At 40.3% G+C, this 25,880-nt stretch overlaps 1 protein-coding gene across 1 annotated transcript in view; it reads left to right on the forward strand.

The window, feature by feature from the left end:
* The window catches only part of LOC123984463 (inactive pancreatic lipase-related protein 1-like), a gene marked incomplete at its 5' end in the record, with an annotated part of 49,653 nt that overhangs the window by 6,491 nt on the left and 17,282 nt on the right, over positions 1 to 25,880 (forward strand). The window contains 3 exons of the mRNA XM_046071375.1: positions 13,087 to 13,206; positions 20,565 to 20,699; positions 23,904 to 24,012. Coding sequence (XP_045927331.1) covers positions 13,087 to 13,206; positions 20,565 to 20,699; positions 23,904 to 24,012 — 364 coding nt within the window. The remainder of the gene's footprint in view (positions 1 to 13,086; positions 13,207 to 20,564; positions 20,700 to 23,903; positions 24,013 to 25,880) is intronic.

The following is a 25,880-nucleotide window of genomic DNA, read 5'->3' on the forward strand; positions in this document are numbered from 1 at the left end:
AGAGGAGTAACTGAACATCTGACACACCAAGCAGGAGAAAGTAGGAGAGAGAGAGGGAGAAGCCATCGCTAGCTGCTAAGCTAAAGTCGCTAACGGCTAAGCTAAAGTACTATAGCGTCAGCTACCAAAACTTTAGAACAAGTATGAGATTGAACAGCAGTCACTAAAAGATGGAAAGAACTGTGAGTGCTTAGGCAAAATTACTGTAAAGAATAAGTGTTTAGCGAACAGTTGGCCGCTGTAATCAAACAAATGTAACTGTTATTTAGCGAGAGCAGCACAACACGGTACCAACACACAAGCACCGGAAACGGAAATGAGTCGACACGCTTACCGCAATACGTCAGCAATACGTCAGCCAGGAAGAGCCACATTAGTGGTCAACACCTTTACCCAGTGAGACAACTGCACTAATGCACTTCTGATTAATAACAGCACCTCTAGGATATTGATAAGGAGTAGAATAAAATAAACAAAGGATTTATTCAACAGGGGGAGTTGTCTTCGGCCGTGACCCGATTAAAGAGGGCTGCGAGGTATGCAGTTCTGCGGTCACCCATAATCTTCCACACTTCAGCTGGGATGTCGTCTGGTCCCGTGGCTTTCCCATTTTTCATTTTCTTCAGTGCGAAACGAACTTCCGCAGTGGTAATTGGCGTGACGGGCGGGTGCAGGAATTCTTCATTTCTTATTGCCGAAGTAGTTTGACCAGCGTTGAAAGATGTCCTGGGGGTCTCGCAGGACCTGCCCATCCGCCCCCTTGATTTGCACAACGTGGTTGATGTCAACATCTTGTTTTGCTCTGTGTCGGGCCTTAGCGAGATGTTGTTGGTTTCGAGCTGGTCGTACAGGTGCCGGTAGTGCTGGCTTTTCGCAGAGGCCACCGCCCTCTTCGCCGCCGATTTCAGCATGCGGTATTGGGCGAAGTCTTCAGGCGTCCACGATCACCACCAGGTTCTGAAGGCCAGCTTCTTTGTTTTTATTGCTTTTTGTACCTCCTCATTCCACCACCATACTTGTTTGTTGATGTATTTTCTACCAGGTTTCGTTGAACCAATGGTGTCCTCCGCAATTTTGTGTACACACCATCTCGGACCACAACTCTTCCACTGGCTGGTCAGTGTTCACTGACAGCAAGTTGAACGCGGCCACCAGCTACTCCTTATGTTAAAAATGGTATCATCATGAACTATGATTACCCTAGATTACCCTGTAACAGAACAAGAATTAACAGAAGTCATCCAGTCCCTGAAAGGAAAAAAGGCTTGTGGTATTGATGGAATCCTCAACGAAATGATCAAATACTCAGACCATAAAATCAGATTGGCTATACTAAAACTATTCAATACTATTCTAGCAACTGGAACTTTTCCATACATCTGGAACAAATTTTTAATAACCCCAATTCATAAATCCGGAGATAAATATGACCCAAATAACTACAGAGGAATATGTGTAACCAGTAACCTGAAAAATATTCTGCAACATCAATAAACAACTTGTCAACTTTCTTGATGACCACAATATTCTGCATAAATGCCAAATTGTTTTTTGCCAAATTGCCGCACAACGGACCATATATTTACCCTCCAGACCACCTGCCTCATCCTGAGATCAGAGGTCTGCTGTATGCAGATGACTTAGTGTTGCTTTCACCTACTAAAGAAGGTTTGCAGCAGCACCTTAATCTCCTGCAGAGATTCTGTCAGACCTGGGCCCTGACAGTAAACACAGCAAAGACTAAGATAATGATCTTTTAGAAACAATACAGAAATCAGGTTACACGCAATTTCTTTTTAGACACCACTAAATTACAACATACAAAAAACTACACTTACCTTGGCCTTAATATTACATATATGGGACAAAACAATCAGAATCTTTCCATACAGAGTTCTGTAAGATTATCCTGCAGGTGCAGAGAAAAACACCAAATAACCTGTGCAGAGCACTTACTAAAAATACAGAAAAGATCAATAAAATTTTACAATCACTTAAAATCAGCTAACCCCCAGACGTACCATCACAAAGCTCTAACATACCAGGAGCTAAAACCAGAGAAGAGTCCCCTCAGCCAGCTGGTCCTGAGGCTCTCTGCAGTAACAAGTCCCCAACAACCTCAGGACAGCAACGCCAACTCAAGCAGACCAAACCAAATTATCAACAAGCACAAAGAAAAATATATTGAATACTGGAAAGAAACGACCAAAACACAAAGTAAATTCCAATGTTATCTGACCCTAAAAAGAGAATTCACACTGGCACATTACCTGAGCACAATAAAATGTCCTAAACTAAGAAAAATGTTGACAACATACAGACTGAGTGAACAGCCTGGCCATAGAAAAGGGTCGCCACAGACAGAGCTGGCTACCACAAGAGGAGAGACTCTGCTCCCAGTGTGACACAGGACAGGTAGAGAGAGCTGCACTTTCTAACCTCATGCCCTAAAGAAACACTAAGACAAAAACACTTTGTAAACATTTCCCAAATATACTCCTAATTCAAATTTATATCAGACACACAGAAACTATTTACTGGGAGAAATGCCCAAATATCAAATAATTACTGCAAAATATGTCTCCTCATGCCATGAAGTGAGGACAACCAGTGGAAACTCAGACTGATAAATAATTGTACAAATTTTCAAATTATTATTATTTTGATTGCTACTGATTATTTTATTATTTTTTAATCAATTCAATTAAAAAGCTGTAAAAATTCGAGCAGCACAACTATCAGGACTATCAATCCAGCATATTGTCTTTTATTCTAGAAAACGTAATTTTTCTAGAAATGCTTGATGTGGATTTTAACAAAATTGATAATAATTTCATCATATCCTACAGAGCTGCAAATCCCAAAGAAAGAGTAGCTACCTGTGTGTTCAACTTTTGTAGAGCTTAATTATCCATGCATGATATGACATGAGTCCTAATGGTGCCGAAATATCCTTACTAGTTTCTTTGTGCTGTCCTGGGTTAGTAATACAGAATACTGCATTTGTATTTGTCCATTTACTTTCATATCCTGCCAAAACAGTTCTCACAATAACACTTTTGGTACATACACAGACAAAGCAGATAGTGTATAAATAACAAGTCCAGTTCCCTTTTTTTGTGCAATCATAATTATTTTGCTAGTATCTCTGCTGAATGTTGGCGCAAGGCTGCTATTCTGGCATAATTTATTTTGCAATGTCTGTCATTCTTCATTATGTGAATTTATATGTTAAATAAGTGTAACTTTGAGACTTTTTAGCTATGCTATGAAAGTGAATGGACAGATACATTACAGTAGTAATTACTTAAATAAAAATGACATTTCATCATTATGTTAATTCATATTGTGTCCAGCCAATTATACAATCCAAGGCGCTACCAAAGTTTCATTCTGTTTTAGACAAACTATTGTCTATCCTCCCCATGTGCGCACTTATTGCCGTAACTTAACCCAATGACTGTGTAACCTTTAATCACATTTTATTTTGCCTACAGTTCACAATACAAATTGAAAGAAATATTCAGAATTTTGGTTATTGGTGGAGAAACTGAATTCCATGTTTACAGACAGATTTAAAATAGAACAGTTGGCCTTGCTCTGCTTCCTGCTTTCTTGACTCCACCTCACTTGACTATATAATAAAGTATCATGTAAGGACAAAAATTCTAAAAAATGCTTGCTGGGCAATGCACTGCGGTTTCTCCAGGTGATCTAGGCACAGCAAATATCTTTGTCTGCCAAACCATTTACTACATACCACCGAAAATTCAGATGTGCTGTTTTCACCACTAGTACTACCAAGTAGTACCATCTAGTCTTCACTGTCCATATCGTTTTCATCTTCACTCCTGGCAGCATTCAGCACATTCCTTTGGAATCTGACAGGTCTTCCTCGTTCTGCAGGTTAACAACAGAAAAAGAAGACTTGAAAGAATATATGAATTAAAAGGGTAGGCATTTATTTAACCAAAGGTAAAAACAGTGTGATGTATATTTGTGTATTTACCTCTTCAATGTCAGTAGTAGTAGTAAAAATAGAAACATTTGCTGGTTATAGCTTCACAAATACTAAGAATTATTTGCTATCCCTCCTTTGTATTATTTGAAGAGAACAGTTTATGGCTTAGGCACTGGGAACTTCTGATGTGCATTTGCCATTACTAGCTTATAACATTTAAAAGATTAATTAACAATGACAATAAATTGTTGCAGTGTCAGCCTCCAATGAGCCTCCATCATACTGACCACATTTAGCAAACTGGCATCACCATCCTCATTATTTGCACTTAAACTGCCATCTTCTTGGCTTCTCTGCATTTTAAAAGAGAGACACAACGAGGTGTCTATAAATAGCACAAATAGCTATGACTAAAACGTTTCTATGCTACATATATAATGAAGCCTCATGACAAGCAGCAAAGTTATCCTGATAGACAAGCACTAAGTTACAACTGTGTAATCTGGCTTTGAGAATTACAAATAACAGAAATAAAAGTGGTTCAAAGTTACTTACCTTTGCATTCCATCTGTTCTCCTTGGAAGTGCTTCTGTGCCGCGCAAGTATCTTAAGGTCCTAGACGTTTTGCCATTACTTCGCGTGTTGTAGGCCTACACGGTTGTAACGTTACACAACTGCTATCAACGTCAAACTCGACCGAGAGGTAGCTAGCTCAAAGAGTACAAAAGCAAGCTAATAATCGCCGGCTTGCTGAATCGCAAAATGCTTTCGATACAGTCGGGCACCTCTCACAATAGTAGGCTGTGCAATCCGTTTGCGTTCACGTGCATCTCATCTGACTGTCAGCATCTTTGATGTCAACCGTTCGCAGCTGCCAAAAAATTTATTGAAGACCAGCAAATGATCACAGAGTGCTCCAGACTGGAGGATGAAGATGGATGGATAAAAGTTAAAGTGGAACAAAGGCAGAAAAAGAAAGATGGTCCAGCCTTTTTTCCTGCTAAGGCTTGGGGTAAGTTCGCTAGCAGTTGTCTTAATCTGTCACCTAGCATAATGGTTAGCTTCAAGCATTAGCATAATTGGGTAATTTAGCATTAAATCATTAGCAAAATTGGGTAATTTAACATTAAGTTGCCAACAAGCTGTTTGTACCCAGTAGTAGGTTCATATCACAGTTTGCAATGCTGTCAGAGCCGCTACGACATTTGACCAGAAAGGACACACTGTTCAACTTAGGACCAGAATGGAAAAAAACATTTTAAGCTTTAAAGGATGAGCTAGCCAGAGCTGGTACCCTAGCCTACTTTGACAAAGAAGCACCAACCAAGGTAACTGCAGACGCAAGTCCTGTAGGTGTAGGAGCAGTACTTGTGCAGGACCAGAGGGGAGAGATGGTACCTGTGTGCTATGTTTGCTGCAGCCTGAGCGGAGGTACTCTCAGACAGAGCGTGAAGCCTTAGCTCTGGTGTGGGCTTGTGAGAGGCTACATCCATATCTGTATGGCAGGAAGTTTGATCTAGTCACAGATCATAAACCATTGGAAGTTATATACAGTCAACGATCCAAACCATGTGCACGCATAGACAACCATATGACTTCAGAGTAGTGCACATACCTGGTAAACAGAACATAGCAGACCCGCTGTCACGGCTGCTAGGAAATACAGAAAAAAAAGGAGGTACACAAACATGAATCAGAAGAGTATGTGAGGTTCGTGGCCATAAGTGCTACACCCAAAGCATTAACTACCCGAGAGGTGGAGGAGACCTCTGCTACTGACCCGGTACTAGTGGAGGTAGGGCAGGGCTATCACAGATGGACACTTTGAGAACTGTAAATCATTCGCACCAATTGCAAATTAACTGTGTATAGTGGGATACATAGTCCTACGAGGAAATCACATAGTGCTGCCACAAAATCTACAAGCACGAGCGCTTGTGCTAGCTCATGAAGGACATTTGGAATAGTGGGAACCAAACAACACCTCAGAACCAAGGTTTGGTGGCCTGGCATGGATAAAGCACAACCACAGAAAATGTCATTGACAGTCTTGAGTCAATCTTCAGCAGACATGGACTACCAATCACTTGCAAATCAGACAATGGACCGCAGTTCAAATCTGACTTGTTCAGGGAATACTGTGAAAATAATGGAATCAGACATGTGAGGATGACACCAAAATGGGCTCAAGGAAATAGAGAAGTAGAGCGCCAAAATTCATGGCAGATGAAAAGAATAAAGATTGCCCAAGCAGGAGGACTGAACTGGAAACTTGAACTAAGAAAGTATGTGACTATGTAGAGGAGCACTGAACATGCCACCACAAGAAAAAGCCCTGCTGAGCTGCTCTTGAATCGAAAAATGAGGGGAAAGTTGCCAGATATCTGTGAAAGGAAAGGCAAAATTATATGCTGATGAACAGAGGGGAGCTCATTACTTAAAGGTGGACATTGGAGACGCGGTACTCATACAGCAGGACAAAGTGGACAAGTTCACCATATGATTCAAAGCATCACCATATAAAGTTGTCGTAAAGACAGGAAATCAAGTTGTGGGCGAATCTCTGGGAGCACGTTATAAGAGAAACACCACACATGTGAAAAGATATGAGACTAACCAGCCAAATGAAATGCACAGTACACAGGAGAAAACACCAGGACCTGAGGAAAGTGTACTTGATACAGACACACATTCAGATACAACCCCAGGATATGGAAACATCAGAACAATAGCCAGACCTCAGAGGGTTAAAAGGGCACCTGACAGACTTCATGATTGTGTGTTGAAGTGATGTGTATTATGTTATATATGGTTGACGAGAGAAGTGGTAATGTGGTTGCTAAGCCAAAGATAATAGGTGTTATAGAAAGGAAAACAAAAAGGTAATAACCACTTGTGTACGATACGGTACAGTTTTTGTTTAAGTGGATAAGTTTATTTCCAAGAAAAGACAGGATGTCATGAATTGGTTTAGAGATGCCATGTGTCTAGTGAAACAGGAAGTAATGGGGGAGATAGCCGGAAGACGTGGTTGTGGGATGGCAATAGCCTGTGTTCGGACAATAAAGCAAGTAAACGCAGAAGCTCCATGTGTTGATTACATTCAGGATGTACCAGCTAATTCAGTATTAAGTTAGGTACTCAACACGGCTGTTAGTACTCACTATCTAGCTACCACGTCAATATCGGATGGGTTTAAAAAGACTGATTTTGATTCAGTAACTAACAATTAGCTAACATAAAGTTAGCTAACTGTTAGTAAAGTTAGAAGAGGCAGGGGAGGACGAGGTGCAAGCCAAGGAGCACATTTCTAGGACCTGCGTCGAGCTTCACACTCCAACAACAGCATATGAACAGGTATATACTTGTCTCAAAGTTTCTAGGATGTTTCCCCCTAAGCCCTTTGGATGTCAAAAAAAAGTGCTATTTAATGTAATCCATCACTATTGTTATTACTTTGTTATTATCATTTTTTACTGATTACAACAACTACCTACAGCTCTGCTTCAGCCATTGGCTCATCTGTTATGTACACTGACCTGTGTAATGGGGACTCAGAATTGGGTTCATTGTCCTCCTGTTAGAGGACAATGAACCCCTGTTCAACAAAAATATCTAATCATGTTGATGAATGTTCTTTCCAGTTACACCAATCATTCCAATTTGGGGTTCTAACAACTATATATTCCTTTACAGGCCAGAATCTGAGGACTGTGGACAACATCCAGACTACAGTGTTTCCATGCACCACACAAGGCTGACCTTCCAAACCCAGGACAGAGTAACAGACAGTTCAGTCAGGCAGCATACAGACAGTTTGTAGTGTGGCAATGTGGAGCACTTGTTCACAGAGTCGTGATACAGTCACTGTGTCTGGAAGATATACAACTGTTATCCTGATCCACTAGAACAATACAGAGGTTTAATCCTAGCATGGTGTAAGATAATGATAATGTCACAAACTGACACAGTGCTAATCCATTGTGTGGATGAATACCTGTACATTGTTTTATTCCCAGGAGGGTAGAGAAAATACAAAGGATATTTTTTCCTGTTCTAGATAATATTTTAATTATTTTTTAAATAAAACATTGAAAATGATAAATGCCTTTTCTTACACTTGCAGCATGAACAATCAAGCAACTATATTTATGTCTATCTTATGTCTCCAATAATGACATCCAAATGTCACTTGTGAAATGCCAGCTTTTCTCCTGACCGGTCTGTGGACATGGTGGTTGTAATCCAGGTCAGCCAGCATGGTCCGATCAGTGTATACTGGTAAGAAGTACAGGGTGTTAGACTCCAAATCTGCAGATGACCTGAGGGCACAGTAGAAATAAAACACAGTATTTTTTACTTCTGCTAAAATAAATAATGGCATGACAGCACCAATTACAGTAAAAGATTTTCACACAATATGTTTAGCTATGTACAATGTCAAACTATATAATAAATAGCTTATACAAAACACAGATACTTGGGGACCTTTAGCCAGCGTTGTTTGTGTACACTAACATTGAAATGTCTCTCATAACTACAAAAACACAGCTACAACACCACATTTGTAAAATGTCTTGTTCAAATATATAACAGCATATACAGTCAAACAACACTTGCAGACACAAGATAGTATTAAACACAAACAGATTAGATACAAGGTAAAGATAAGTGTAAACATATTATAACAATAAACCTAGGTGGTGAATAACTAAACCGGCGCAGACATTGTCTTACCTGATGTTAGCATCGGCAAACACAGCTCTTGGCTGTACACAGGTCTCAGCTGCGCTGCCGTTTTCCAACTTAGAACTGCAGCTACAAATAATTCATGGCTCGCTACACCAGCCTACACTCGTAGCTACCGTTAGCTGTATGCTAATTGCTATGTAGGTAGCTACCATTGCAGCTGAAATACTGTCAATCCTCATCAAAAACTCAGATATTGAACAGTTAAATGTCTTTGATAACTGAATAGTTATAAGTCAGCTGGCTGAGGACACCACTCTGTTTATTAAAAATGTTGAGCAGGTTCCAGAGGCTACTGAAACTATAGACTCATTCTCAAAAGCATCTGGGTTACAACTGAACCTGAAAAAGTGTGAGCTGTTATCTATACATGACTGCCACCTCAAGGCAGCATATGGTATCCCTATTAAAACTGCAGTCAAATACTTGGGTATACATACTGTATAACCAAAGATACTAAATTGAGTGAAACATTAAATGGATGGAACAAAATGGATGAATGTAAATCAAGATTAGATAGATTGTTAAATAGAGATCTTTCTCTGGTTGGTCGCATTTATATAACCAAAATGGAAAGCCTTTCAAGATGCATTTACCCAGCCTTTTCTCTGTCTATCCCCAACAAAGCTGCCAAAACCATCAATACTTTAAACTTTGATTACATCTGCAAAAGAAAACCCCATTATCTGAAAAGAGTGACTATAGTGAAACCTTAAAGACTAAATGGTTAAGATGCTTTCTAGCAAACAGTAGAAGCTTCTGGTATCGTGTCTCCAGGGAATTGTTTAAAAAGAAATTGGAGGTATTCAGTTACTTTTACGCTGTGATTTTGATGTTGCAAAACTTTCTAGAAAACTACATTTCATTCACAAGTTCGGATATATTGGAAATTTTGTACAAACACAATTTTACTCCCCATGATGTACCCATCTGGAAATGCAGATTCATTCTCTTTAGAAATAAGTCCCTGTATTTCAATGAATGGAAGGAAAACAACATTTGGTGTGTCACACATTTACTGGACAACTATGGAAATGTTTTATCTTTTGAAGATTTTGGTACAAAATTTAATTTTCAGTGCAATCGTAAACATTATGATATGGTTGTTCAAAGCGTCCCATCTGCCTTCCTTTTAATGGCAAGAAATGCGCTACCTCATATGTTCAACCCCCCCTCTTCTTCCTTCATTGATGATCGCTGGTCACCAGTTCTGTAGTAAGACTTTGCAAAACAAAGTGTTGCGTGATCTTTCTTCTTTGAAGAAACTACGCACAGATTTCTTAAAGTTACCTTTATCACCAAAAGCTAAAGAGCTTCACTTCAAAGTATTTAATGACATATCCTTCATGAACTCCTCTCACATAGATTTAACTTTGATCCAACTAACTGTATATTCTGTGATGAGGACATAGAGACCATGGAACATTTGTTTTTCTTCTGCCCTTACAGTAATACATTCTGGTGTGATAATGTATGATTGGCCTTATCTCCAGTCTTTCTTCAGTTTCACTAGAGACAACATCACATTTGGAATTATAATGAAGGACAAAAACTATGATCTGCTTTTAAACACTAATTATCTTGGGTAAATTTTTTATCCACAAAATGTATAAAAACACAGACTCTATTGTCTTCAAGAAAGAATTTGCATTGTACTACAAGTCCCTGTTCATGAAGAAGAAAACACAAAAACCCTTAAAATTAACTGAAGCCCCATAACTGTTGTTTTTACTCTCTTTATCTTCTCCCTAAAGCTGTTTTTGTCATCTTACGTGCTCCATTTCCTTTTAGCACTAATATTTTTGTTAATGAAAAAAAAAAAAAAAGTAGGTAGCTACCCTTAGCTGTGTGCTAATTGCTAAGTAGGTACATTGGCTAGCAATGAAAAGTAACAAATTCCCATCAAAATTAAAAAAGCCAGATTACCTGTCCAGCAGAAATAAAGTGTAACTTTTCAGTCCCTTGGGGTACCTCAGTTGTCACCATCGTGGAAAAGCCACGCAGATATTACCTCCAGTCTGACCGCTTCGCTCGTCAGGTCTGAGAGAGATGAGCGGGTGCGTGCAGCTCCTGTAGCAGGAGGGCTGGTAGCCATGGTAGCAAGGGAGTGTGACAGTCACCCAGCCAATCAACGAGTGGCTTTGTTTATTGCAGCCCTGAGAGGACTACAGACAGACGATTTTTATACTCTTTTTCAGAGCACCTAACTTTTTAATATGTATTGGTGTATAAAGACAGTTTCAACAAATATGACAAAAAGTGTTTTTGAAACAACTTGCCTACCCTGCCTTTAATTTGTTTAATAAGTTGCAGGTTTTTACTAATCAATGTAGCGATCCCCTTACTCTTACTAGATCCTACACTATAAAACACATCCAACCCAACATACACGGAATTTTAAAAATTCCATGGCAGTCGTGTGTTTCTTGTAAAAAGACCACATCAATCCTCCACGCTCTGCTACCAAGATCCAGTCCAAACCAGTGACTTATATTAGCGGCAGTCAACACCAAGGGAAAATAAAAAAAGATAAACAAAACACAAAGAACAAGGTGGAATTGTAAGTCCCACTTAAAGCAGGAGGCTGCACATTGTGGCCAGAAACTCACTCCATAGCATCTATCAAGGCTATGACTTCCCGGGGGCATTCAAATGTCTTAACTTCATCTTTGGTATCGATCTTCAGCTTGGCAGGATACATCATCCTGAACATCACCTCTCGGTCATGCAGAATTTTCTTGCACTTCTTAAATCTGTCACGTTTCGCCTGTGTGGCTCTGGAGTAGTCCGGAAACAGCATTATATTATTATTTCAAGTCAAAGTCAGTTTGCCTTTGTTTCTTGACCCACGCAGCACCAGGTCCCTGTCAGAGGATCTTAAAAAACTTTGCCAGTATGGGTCTGGGTCTGTCTCCTATCCTGGGCTGCTGGCTGGTGAGTCTGTGTGCATGTTTGATCTCACATCTCCAGCAAATCCACAAGCAGCTCCTCTAGAAACTTAACTGCATCTCCTCCTTTGCCCTTAGGAATGCCCACAAAACAAATATTGTTGCGTCTCAAGCGATTTTCCATGTCTTCTATTTTCTCCTAAAGTAGCTCTACCTTTTTCTTGCTAGCTGGTGGATTAGCTTGACATTCTTTTTCGGCTGATTCCAGGTAGTCCTCGCGCTTTTCCACCTCATCTATTCTGGTGATTAAGGTGAGAGTTTTGTCTCCACAAAGGCAGTAGTACAGTGAATTTCGGCGAGGCCTTCCATGTCGCCTGAGATTTTCGTTAATGACGCATAGATATTTCCTCTGCTATGTTATGAGACTATTGCTCGCTAGCGGGTCAATGCTCACTTCCGTCATCTTGATCTTGCATGGCGTCAGGTCCGTGCGAGTGCAGATGTCTTTTAATATTCCCACAGCCCGATGACTTTAAGACTTTCAACATTTTAGAATTCCACAATGTTTCTCCCCCAAACTAAACACAAATTTCCCTGTTATATATCTCTAAGAGGATAAATGTAGCAAAGCGATGCAGAGTTCTCTACTAAGCAGCCATCTACTGGCCTTACGTCACGTGACTCCTCTGTGTTAAGGATTTTCTGAGATAGTTATGAAGTAGATATAGCCAACCTGCAACAAGTGGTTCATCGCAGCATAGAAGTAGTCACTTCCTGTTGCCAGTAGGTGGCGCTATGTATAGGTGACTATGAGTGAATATTGACTTGTAGATGTGTTGAGGGCGGGGCGCTTACCAAACATGTAAAGTTTGGTGCAGTTGTGAGCATGTACACTGAAGTTACACAACTTCCTGTTTCATGGTGAATCATCGATTTTGTATGCCATGGGCATGCCGTCTGACGAAAACACAGCGTAGGTCTGGACATGATACACGTACCACAGAAATTTTGTACACATAGGTGAAACTTTGGCCGGGGGCTGCACTGTAGGGGGCGCTAGCAAGCCCCTTTTACCACTCCCATGCGCAACAACCATAAATACGTCTTGTTTGTGCACGTTCAAGCAGCAAATTTCATCATTCTGTACAAAAATATCAAACATTTGTGACCTTGCTGAGGTGAGGCAGACTGACAGTAAGACAAAGAAGGTTTTTGGTTCTGCAAAGACCACAACTTTGGAAGATACCCACTTTATTTGTCTAACTCAGACTGCTGAAGCCTCATATTAACTTGAGCTTAACTTTAGAATTCTTTTTTGGATTTTGTTCCCCCACACATTGAAATCTTTGTGGCCAATCTAAACAGACGGAACAATTACAGCAGCCAATAACGCTTTTAATATAGGCATGTAAGTATTGTATTAAGACAGATTTGCAAACATGTGACTTATTACTGTATTCATTATTTCTTTTCTATTGAAACCATCAGGAGATTAAGACTCACCAAAGCATCCAGTCATCAAACTACAATGGGATCAGAAAGACTCAGTTCATTATTCCTGGTTATCTGGAAAAAGGGGATGAGGACTGGCCACAGGAGATGTGTAAGGTAAGAAGACACATTGAAAAACTACAAGTAGTGGAAAAACAAGCAAACTCAACAAAACAAACAAACCAGAACAAACTGACTAGAGAATTGAAGATGAAAATCTACAATGGACAAAAGGGGAACAGTGAATGTGTGTATGTGTATATGCAAGCAGCGTTGGGCGGGGCCTCGCACGTGTAGCTCGTCGAGGTGTGAGGCCGCCATCTTGCAGATTCTGGAGCTCTGATGGTGAGGGTGTGAATTTGCTACGCGCTTCAGACGCTGCACAAAGGTGTTAATCATCACTTCCTGTGTCCCGTTTGTGGCACTACATAGCACTTCGCACTACGACTATAACTGTACATGTAGATGTGTTTTGGGGCAGGACTGTTATCAAGCAAGTAAAGTTTGGCGCAGATTTGAGCATATGCACTGAAGTTACAACTTCTTCTTTCAAGGCGAATCATCAATTTTGGATGCCACACCACGGGCACGCCATTCCACGAAACTCACCGTTTGTACAACTTTTAATCCTCAATGGCTTTAGAGTAGACAGAAAATCTGAAGTCAGTCGGTCTAATTCTCTAGGAGGAGTTTTTTAAATTACGGAGTGTGTAAAAAATCCAAAAATGACCATAAAATTCAAAATGGCTGACTTCCTGTTGGGTTTAGGGCATCGCTCCAAGAGGCTTTTTGATATGTCTGGACATGATACATGTGCCAAAGAAATTTCATACATGTAGGTGAAACGTGCCACGGGGGCTGCTTCGTTAAAGGTCACTTCCTGTTGCCACCAGGTGGCGCTATGACTTTGAGTGAATATTGGCATGTACATGTGTTCAGGGCAGAACTCTTATTAAATATGTAAAATTTGGTACAGATCTGACCTTGTACAGTCAAGTTACAACAACTTCCTGTGTCGTGGCGAAGTGTGGAACTTTGCCACCGATCTACCCTCACGCTATTAACTGCAAACTCACAAGTTTTACATCATGGCTTCATCAATGTGTTAAGGGTTTTCTGGGACAGTTCTGAAGTTGTCCAACCTGCTAGGAGTAGTATATTACAGCGTAAAACGTGTCATTTCCTGTTGCCAGCAGGTGGCGCTATGACTTTGAGTGAATACTGGCATATGGATGCGTTCAGGGCGGGACTATTGTCATACTTATCAAATTTGGTGCAGATGTGAGCATGTGTACTGAAGTTATAACAACTTCCTGTTTCATGGCGAATCATATACTATAGATACTTGACAGCATGCCACGGGCACAGTGGTCGACTGGTAATAACCATTTGAATAACTTTTAATCGTCAATGGGTTTAGAGTACACAGTGAAAATTTGAAGTTGATCGGACTAAATCCCTAGGAGGAGTTTGTACAAAGCGTGTAAATCGCCAAAAATGAACATTACATCCAAAATGGCCGACTTCCTGCTGGGTTTAGGGCATCGCGCCAAGAGGCTTTTTTGTCAAGGAGTGAGGCGGCCGCGTTGCAGATTCTGGAACCCTGCCGTGCGGCTGTGAATTTGCTATGCGCTTGGGACGCTGCAATAAGGTATTAATCATCACTTCCTGTGTCCCCTTTGTGGGGCTGCAGAGCACTTGTCGCTACGACTAGAAGTTAATATTGGCGTGTAGATGTGTTTGGGGCGGGACAGTTATCAAGCACACAAAGTTTGGTACAGATTTGAGCATGTATACTTAAGTTACGACGACTTCCTGTTTCACGGCGAAGCATGGAACTTCACCACCCCGCCAAGGATACGCCCTTGAAGGAAAACTCACGCACATTACAACATGACATCATCAATGTGTTAATAATTTTCTGAGATAGTTTTTAAGTAGATATAGCCAACCTGCAAGAAGTGGTTCTCACAACATAAACAGTCACTTCTTGTTGCCAGCAGGTGGCGCTGTGACTACAGGTGAATTTTGGTTTATAGATGTGTTCAGGGCAGGACTCTTATCAAACATGTAACGTTTGGTGCAAATGTAAGCATGCAGAGTGAAGTTATAACAAAGTTTTATGGCGAATCATCAATTGTTAATGTCATGCCACGGGCACGCCGCTCCACGAAAACTCACCGTTTGTACAACTGTTAATCGTCAATGGGTTTAGACTGCACAGCAAAAATTTGAAGTCAATTGGACTAATTCCCTAGGAGGAGGAGTTAAAGTACGGAGTGTGTAAATGACCAAAAATTACCATTAAATCCACAATGGCCGACTTCCTGTTGGGTTTAGGGAATGGCTCCAAGGGGCTTTTTTGTACGTCTGGACATGATACTAATGTCGTGTAAAAATTCAAGACTTGGGCCAGATAAGAAAGCTTGAACTTTTACCAACATTTTTATTATCAGCAAAAACAAACACCAATTAGAATACAAAAGTTCCACCGGAGTGTGAGATTGGTGCAAAATAGAGCCCCATTCTGTTACCAGAACAGAGACCCGAGTCGACATGAAAACCATGTAACGACTGACTTTCACCTCCTTTTGGACCTCCTTTTATAGCTCTGTTTTTTGGCTTCACATCATCTCTTGGCTCTCTTTCCTACTGCACCTGAATCTATGAAATTCCCTGACTGCCTGCTCCTCCTCTCTGTGTCCTTTGCATGCACTCCGCTTGATCATGCCATTCATGACTTTTATGGAAAAAAAACTGGTGTTGTTTGTGCTCTGTGCTAGAAACAGGACATTCTTACTGTGATGGACTATATTGATGTATGTTTTGTCATACAATTTTCACAAAATCTGCTTCTATATTTTCCTTTGCAAGTATTTTTTGATGCTGCCTCACTGTGCTCCCTCCCTTTTCTCCCAAAGCACACGAACTTGCTCACACACACACACACACACACACACACACACGCTACTGCTGAGCCTGGGCAGTTAGATACAGAAAGGAGCACACACAGCTATAGAGTTTTAACACTGTGATCCTAACTTTACACTATAAAATAACACTTTAAAAGATGAAAATGTAGACCACCATTGCTCTAGTAATTAATTATAACAATTTAAGCTATAATGCTCCAAAATAATTCACAACAATACACAAACCACAGAAATTTCGTACACGTAGGTGAAACTTAGTCCAGGGGCTGCTTTTTGCCACTCCTGAATTTTGTACAAAGTTTGGTGAGTTTTCGAGTATGTTTAGGTCCCCAAACTTGAGGTTACTTTGCAGGAAAAAAAATTAATTATTGTCCTAATTATGGTCAATAAACAGAAGAAGTGGGACTCAGCAGATAGGAGTATGTGTAATTGTGGACCAAAATGTGTGTGGCATGCAAGTAACTGTCGGTGCAGTGCATTTTGAATTTTTTATGCAAGTTACTGTATGAGTTGCAAGTTTGTACTGGCAGTCATCGATTATTGCAGATTTGTGTACAGAAGTCAGAGTTGGTAATGATGGTCCAATTCCCATTTTGTGATGGTTGATTACATGGTTGATTTTGGTATTCTTGCTGTGTCACCTAAATGTGATAAGGTTTCATATAGTTTTGTAATTAACTCTTTTTTTATATTAGATGTTAAAATTTATGGCTTACAATTACATATTTCTGTTAATGTCTCAGATGTTGGTTGGTAGGTTGTTTTGGAGGTGGATGAGGTGAGTAATGCCTTTTTGTTGCCGTTCAGGGAAAAAGAGTGTGTTATCACAAGTTAGGATTATACCAGATGGGAGTGTGTTTACTCGGTGCAAGTGAAGGACTGATATCGTTGGCTTTCCACCAGGCCGTCAGGGTTGTGGAAATAACTGTCCTTGAAGCAGGGACGTTGTTTGATAGTTTTATTTAGAAAGGGCAAGTCTGAAATTTAAAGTCATAGTTCTATCCATGGGTTGCTATACTTGTGATATATTGTAGTTGATTTGCTAGAGAGTAGTTTAGTGCTTCTAAGCCACCCATGGATTTCTTCTGTTGTAGTGTTTGATTCTTGTTTCTTAGTTTTTCCCGTAGAATTGGGTGGTTAGGGAATTGAGTAATTGGAACCATTTTTTGTAGGGGTAACAGGAAGCATTGAAAAGAGGTAGTTAATTTGTGGTAGAGTTTTCATTTTTACTGCTAAGATTCGACTAATGAGGGATAGTGGAAGTTTGGTCTAGCACAGTGGTTCTCAACCTTTTATGGTCCAGCGCCTCCTTATCCATCCAGGTATCTTACCGACCCCCATCAAAAAAAATGTAGGCTATTTTCCCTGAATATTGTTGATTATTATTATTGTTACTATTGTTATTAAAACATTTAAAGCACATAACTGAATGACAAACATCAGATTACTTTTCCAGGGAACAAAAAAGCCATGTGAATAGTAATTGTATTTAATTAATAAGTTAATGTTCCTCCCAGAAACTGTGTGAACCCAGAGACTGTCTTGGATGGACACTTAATTAGTGGGGGGCCAGGACTTTAATAGGTCCTGTGTTTTAGCAGGTTTCCTGCTCATGTTCAAAACTTTCTGCACATTCAGAATTTCTCCCACATATCTGACATGTTGAGAAAAAAAAAATATTGTGAGACTAACGTCACCATTTAAAGACAATTTATCATATATCATAATATTTTTACTACCTGCCCTATACTGCTGTGCATTATACAGAGATGCTCACAAGTCTTTGAGCCAAGTCAAGTCTCAAGTCTCTCGTGGTTATTACGAATGCTGATTACAAACGCTCATTCATCATTTCATAACAAACGACATTTGGAGAAAACCTCCCGTAGGTCGTAGCTGAAGCAAGAAGCAAGCTAACATTAGATGGCCAATGCTGAGCTAAACATGTTTACTCACCACAGGTTACTAACCTATTTGCGTTCAGCATGTCTTTGTTTGGGTATTGTTTTATGAAGTTTTAAAGCCAAAGTTTATGATGAATGGCGAAGCAGCTGCCGGTGTTAGTTCTCTCTCACGTGCGGCTAGGCGCAGCAGATGATACGTGTTACGTAGGCAGGTTATAGGTAATGTCCCCAACAGCCTCAGGACAGCAACACCAACTCAAGCAGACCAAACCAAATTATCAGCAAGCAGAAAGAAAAATATATTGGATACTGGAAAGAAACAACCAAAACACAAAGTAAATTCCAATGTTATCTGACCCTAAAGAGAATTCACACTGGCAAATTACCTGAGTACAATAAAATGTCCTAAACTAAGAAAATGTTGACACCAGACAGACTGAGTGGACACAGCCTGGCCATAGAAAAGGGTCGCCACAGACAGAGCTGGCTACCACAAGTGGAGAGACTCTGCTCCCAGAGTGACAGGGGACAGGTAGAGACAGAGCTGCACTTTCTAACCTCATGCCCTAAATATAAAACACTAAGACAAAAACACTTTGCAAACATTTCCCAAATATACCCTGAATTCGACACACAGAAACTCCCCTATTTACTGGGAGAAATGCCCAAATGTAAAATTATTGCTGCAAAATATGTCTCCTCATGCCATGAAGTGAGGACAACCAGTGGAACCTCAGATTGATAAATAATTGTACAGATTTTCAAATTATTATTTTGATATTTTAGTAATTGTTTTATTTTTACATTTGATAAAGATTTTTATTTATTAATTTACATACATACATACATACATACATACACACACATACATACACACACATACACACACACGGTTGATTGTTCTTGTGTAGTTTGTATGTTGCTTTGGCAATATTGTTACACATTCATGCCAATAAAGCGAATTTGAATTGAGTGGACGTCCTTGTGTGGTTCCGTGTTGAAGAGTAAAGGCCTATGAAGTAATGCCATTTGTGGTCATACAGTAGGCACAGTTTACAAAGTTTGAATCCAATGTATGAACAACTCCAAAGCCAAATTTGAGAAGGATGTTGAATAAGAATTCCCAATTTACTTTACTTTATTTCTGCATCCAGTGATACTATTGTTTTATTTTGTTTTTGTTGGGATAGATTGATAATGTTGAATGTTAGTATTGTCTTTGGCAATTACTATTAGTGAGTACTTTAGTGATCATTTTAGATCAGTATTAATTAGGGACAGGACGGTAATTCGAGGCATGGGTTGGGTCTTTTAATAAGACTGAAATTGCTGCTGTGTTCATGTGCTGAAGGATTGTGGATGTATTTTTTTCTTTTACAGGATAGTGGTGATATTATGTGCTGGAAATGTTTGTAGTATTCAGCAGGAAATTGGTCATGTCCAGCTGAATTATTATTTGGCATTGACAGCTTTGCTAAGTTATTGGGGATTGAGTGGTGCTTTGTGTGTGGCTGCTTGTTCTTGTGAGAGTAGGGGTAAATTCAGGTTATTCAGAAAAGATTCCATTTCTGATAGTTTTAAGCTGATGATACACGGGGCAACTTTTTGAGCAATGTTGCTGGGCATTGTTGCTAGTGGCAAGTCCGACCATGTTTTGAACGGATAGTGGTGGTGCGGGGCAGTTGGCGGAATGGTGGGGGAAGGGGTACGGATACGGTAGTAATCTTTACTCATTACCACTGACGGCAATGTTGCCCAGCACCATTGCTCTAAAAGTTGCTCTGTGTATCATCAGCTTTAGTTTCTTGCTTGATAAGTATAGATTGCTGTGGAAGGTTTTGTTTATTTCATTTTATTTCAGTCTTGTATGATTATACCTATAGTGTTAATTATGGGGCGGCTGTGGCTCAGGAGGTAGAGCGGGTTGGCCGTTAATCGGGAGGTCGGCGGTTCAATCCCTGGCTCCCCCTGGTTGCGTGTCGAAGTGTCCTTGGGCAAGATACTGAACCCCGATTTGCCCCTGGCGGCTGTTCCGCGGCGTGTGTTAATGAGTGTGAATGCTAGTTTCCATTTGAGCACTTAGGCTCAGTGTATGAATGTGTGTGAATGCAGATGTAGTGTAAAAGCACTTTGAGTGGTCGAAAAGACTAGAAAGGCGCTATAGTACGGAGCATTTATTGATGGAATAATATCATTTTCTTTTTTGCACTGAAGTTGATTAGCCAAATATTTCCCTTTTTTTTTTGGCCATTTTCAAATTTATCATACTTAAGTTGATGTACTAAAAATGATATGATGTGTTATGTTTTCAAGCTGAATTTTAGTATTGTGGATTTGTCTTCTGTTTTTTCATTGTGGTTAGTGGAAAGGGTGTCTCTTAAATGTAAGCTTATTTATTCTAAATTATTTTCCAGTTATTTTTCTTGTCTTTTTTTGTTTGATAAATATGATATGAAACTAGCGACTGAGACCATAAACTCATTAGAAAAATGTTTACTGAGGTGAAAAATATGGTTATTTTGACTACAGCAGCTCCAACCAGGAGACATGACACTTTTTTGTCACCAGGATATGACAAAATATGTAATATACATTTACTCATCTGGCAGACTCTTATCTAATTTGTTGCTGTGTCTAGGTTATGTTGACGAAGGAGAATGTGAACTGCATTGCTGTGGAGTGGAAGAAAGGTGTAAGGACTCAGTATGCCCAGGCTGCCAGTAACGCCAGGGTGGTGTCTGCTCAGGTGGCATCTATGATCACATTCCTCATGGTAAATGGGTCAAAGACACAAGGTTTTCAAAGTAGCAAAAAAATAAAAAGCAATTACAAATCCCCAAAAAGCCTTTATGTTCTTTGGAGTTTCACCTATGCCCTTATATTAGTTATATTCAAGAATAAAACTAAAAGTTAATTTTTATTGTGATTGATGTACCCTGCAAATGTCATTCAGTATAATGCTAAATGTATTTGAAAAAAAATAATTAGTATCATCATCATGAGTACAACTCAATTTTTTTTGTCTTACACTGAAAGAAATGCAAAAAAAAAAAACCAATGAAAAGTATTTTTCACTCCATTCTTTGAGAGTTGCTTTCATCTCTCGGAGTCAATAAAACAAAGTTATTGTATTTTAATATAAAATACTAGTGTTATACTATGACAATATTTTGTTACCCTGAATGACAGGTAGCTACTTCAAATGTGAAGTAGCTATTAATATAATTCATAATCCAATTTAATAATAATCAGATTTAAGTTAATTCATCCTTCGCACTGCTCCGTTGAATATAGTTTAATTCTGTTGACCAATTTTATAATTGCTTCAATATTAATGCTTATTGTCTGCCATGTAGCAGAAGGGAGTTGAAAACTCAATTTCACTATATAACCTGTTATATTGTGAAATGATAAATCTACCTACCTAATGTAATATTAACTAATCGATCAGTTATACCTTAACTGCAGTGCAATAAACCTTAACAGTGTAATAGTGCAACTTATTGTTAAGTGTTAATGTACTTTTTTGGTGCTGACCGAAGCATAAAACTATGAACACAACACTTGCTTTTCTTCTGGCTAGTCTTTATTCCCTAGCAACTGGATCTGCGTTGTCTTTTTTCTGTCAGTGTAGCCTTCTCCTTTTATTTCCTTGGCCACCTATATAAAGTATTGACCTTAATATTATAGGTATCTTCTAGAAGATTACTCTTCATATTTGATATAGCTTTTTATAAAATAACATTAAAAGTATGTTTTCTATGTTGTACTGAAGGACAAGCATTTTTGTCACAAAAGTTACATCATATATTTAAGGGAGATTTCCTCACTTCAGCCCATAGATAGAGGGACTTCACTGGATCTTCTTTTTGATGTCACACACTGTCACATTTAACACAATTATGCCATGGGTGTTCATTTATATTTTTTGGATGAATATCTACACTTTAAAAACACTGTTGCCGTTAGAATTTTAATCGGGACAGTTACACTGAAGGACATTTTAGAGCTCAATAACTCCCTTAATTTTATATTTTGCAACACAAATATTTCTGGGTCGAAAGAAGGGTAAGTTTTGTGGTAGGAGTTGAGTGAGGTAATATTATATTAATCTTTTTATGCTAAATTAATGGCCTTCAGACATCAAATGTGCACGTCTCGTCTTAGTAGGTGTAGGTCACAACTATATTTACATTTACTCTTTTGGCAGACACTTTTCTCCAAAGCAACTTACATTTGAGGACCAACATGCCAGCATCAATAAAGCATCAATACAGGAAGATATCTACATGTGGCAATATATACTAGTAGGAGCAGCAGGGTTTTCAGGATGAATGAGTAGCAGGAGTGAGAGCCCAAACTAGACACTAGAGCTGAGATTCAGTTCAGGGATTTAATAACTTACTGCAACACAGGGCGAACACAGAATGGTGCAGAGCAAGTCCATAACACGCAGGTAATCCAAAATCCCACAGATACAGGTTACTCACAATCTGCAAAAACATGAAACACACTACAATGACCGGACAGGGAATGAAGAGAAACACCAAACATTTATACACAGGGACTAACGTGCAGGGCGGGAGCAACACAGGTGACCGGGATCAGGACTTACGAGACAGGCAGGCAGAGAGACAGCAGGGGAAAACAGAGAGACTGGCAAGCATGCAGATTACTGGGGGGGAACAGACACAACACAAGTTACTGAACACTAAACATATCAGAGAAGTAAATGACAAACTAATACAGACACAAGCAGACAGATCACCAATAACTACAACCAACAGGGAAAACAGACTGAAGCTGGGATTAAACAGATCTCAGAGCAGACATGGGCAAAACAACACAGAAGTACACAGACCAGAAGTAAACACGACATGAACTAAGGCACAGGACTAGGAACTAAGATAAGAGACAAAACAGATACTAAGTAAACTTAAACATGCGGATGAATAAAATAAAAAACAAGGCTACACAGAGACTAAAGCAGAATGATAAAAATCAGATTAACAAAGAAACTGTCAGAGAACATAAATGGACACCTAGCAAACAGTCAGAACCCAAGCATGATGGTACAGAAACTATTACATGAGACAGGAACAGAACTGAACAAGAACTAAGGCAGACACCGAGATATCAACAGGACAGATCAGACCAGAACCACCACACAGAACAAGCAGACGACAGAACAACACACACAAACTCAACAACGGACTAAGATAGCTGAACAAGACAGATTAACATGGAATGATAATAACCAAATGGATAACAAATCAGGCAGCGCTCAAAATAAACACTAACAGACTGGACCAAAGACAACAGATAGGACTGAACCCCAAAACACAACAGACTAAATAACAGACACTGAACTGATCAAATAACTCAGAGTGCTTAACATAGCCGACAGGCAGAATGTGACAATTGAAAAAATTGAATGGGCAATTTGGGAAATGTCTTTGTTGCTGTCTGATTTCTTGTACAGTATTTTTATGAACTTTTGATAGAGCTAGGCTAGCAGTTCACCCTGCTTCAAGTATTTGTGCTGAGATATGTTAAAACATCCTCAACACATCTCTGTATTATGCACAGAAAGACAAAACTGATAACTACAATTTATTCTTATCTAATACAAGAGCATACAAATGTATTTCCATAAATGTTGGTTAAGTAGAATTGTACTTCCTTAAAGTTGGAGACAGATTTAAAAAAGGATGGTCAAAACTGATGGAGCACAGAATGAATACACACATGCCCATATACAGAATTCATGTTTAATTGTAAAATTACTGCTTCCAAACAGCTGAGTATCAGTGTAATCACAGAAGCTCAAAATAGACCCAACAGGGTGGAAAGGCCAAAGACAAACACAACTGGAAAGCGAGAGGATATTCTCACACCCAGTGGACATACGGTATGTTGTATGTACGATAGAGTGGTAGACACAGAATCTTTGAATGGAACATGTTGCATGTTGCAGGGTAACTACAAGCAGACAGCTGATAAGTTCCATATTATCGGACACAGCATCGGAGCTCACGCTGCAGGAGACGTTGGAAGCAGGATCACTGGCATCACACGTATCACAGGTAAACCTGCCGCAGTACTCGCAGTTTATAATGGTCACTCTAGTCACTCAACTCTAGTTTACTTTGCCATGACACAGGAAGTTGCTGTAACTTATCTATACATGCTAACATCTGTACCAATCTTTACATGCTTGATAACAGTCCTGCCCTGAACACATCTACATGCCAATATTCAGTTATAGTCACAGTGCGACTTACTGGAAACAGGAAGTAATCTCCGAATGACAATCATTATTTGATTTACCTCCAATTTTCTCAGTGTAGTCCACTCTTGATGTACATGGGGACTTGCTGGGGGGGACTTTAATATACATATGGACAATCCACAAGGGAATTTACATCTTGCCTGGACAGTTTTGGATTGGAGCAACATATTCACTTTCCCACTTACTCCAAAGGTCATGTTTTGGACTTGGTTTGCTGCTCTGGTGTCACTCCTCATGGTTGCACTGCGGCCTCCCCATTTCTGATCACATTCTTTTCAATGTCAACTTAACACTGTCCAAAATAAAACTGCCACTTTGTCAGAAATATTAAGGACATTAATTTAACACTCTCTCTAGTGAAATTGACTGCCTCCCCAGTATAAACTGTTTTTCCAACCCCGATGATCTGGTTTTTCATTACAACAATGGCTTTCAAAACATTTTAAATTCTCTGGCTCCTTTAAAAACCCGGAACTGTTTCCTTCACCCATTCTGCCCCATGGTTTACATCAGAACTACGCCAGCTCAAGGTAAAAGGTCGTCGCCTGGAACGCCTTTAAAAGAAAACTTTCGTAAATTTAACATCCATTTCCACTGCTATACGGATGACACCCAGCTCTACCTGTCTGCCAAACCTACCACATCCCTCCCACCCACCTCCCTCTCTGATTGCCGGAAATCAAATCCTGGTTCTCTTGCAACTTCCTCAAACTGAACAGTGACAAAACCGAGGTTCCCCTTCGAGGGAACTCGAACTGCGTCGGTGACAACACTATGGGAACGCCTCTGGGCGTGGCAGGGCTGAAATCATGGATGAAACTACTCCAATCCTATTGGCGTTGCTAGAACGGTAGCGTGCGACGGCGTAACTGGAGGCGTATATAAGCACGCCGGCACACCGGACACAGCTGTTTGCTATGAAGCAAGACACATTAGCTTTTTTCTATTCAGCAGGCACTCTGGCATGTTCGAGACTACTAGAAAAGCAACCACGAGAGGAAGTTTTACCTGGAAGGAGAAGCAGAGGAGATGGCTGGTCAGCAGTTCAGGCAGTGTGTTTTTCCATGCCCGCGCTACATCACGGCTGGGGACACTCATGCCCTGTATGTTTCCTGTCTGGGGATGCTGCATGCCCAGGCAGCTCTCGGGCCTGGCGGTCGCTGAGGCGGTGCGGCAGCTTCGGTCATGGGGCTCCCAGCGCGACATCTCCGAGGGCATCGGGACTGCCGAGGCTTTTTCCCGTTCCTCGTCTGCTGGCTCCGACTCCCCTCTTCCCCGTTCGGGAGTCGTTTTATGGCTTCTCCCGCTCGAGGTATGAGCCTGGAGAGGCTGCGGCTGTGCGGTTCAGAGGAGCTGTATGTGCTCAGCATTATGGAGGAGGAAGACTTCCGGGAGCCGGATCAACGTCATCAGTCAGCGCCCAGCTATGACGAGCTCTTGGAGGTGGTGACACGGGCAGTGAGCAAGCTCCAGCTCGATTGGCCGCAGGCTGTGCCAGACGCACAGGCTGCCAGTAAGCCGGATGAGCGCTTCCTTCGGCGCCACGCGCCACCTCCGCACCGGTCTCTGCGCCGGTCTCTGCGCCGGTCTCTGCCTTTTTTCCCAGATTTGCATGACGAGTTGTGCAAATCCTGGGTCAAGCCCTTCTCAGCACGTCTGACT

The sequence above is a fragment of the Micropterus dolomieu genome, linkage group LG15 (assembly GCF_021292245.1).
Source record: "Micropterus dolomieu isolate WLL.071019.BEF.003 ecotype Adirondacks linkage group LG15, ASM2129224v1, whole genome shotgun sequence".
NCBI classification, from domain to species: domain Eukaryota; kingdom Metazoa; phylum Chordata; class Actinopteri; order Centrarchiformes; family Centrarchidae; genus Micropterus; species Micropterus dolomieu.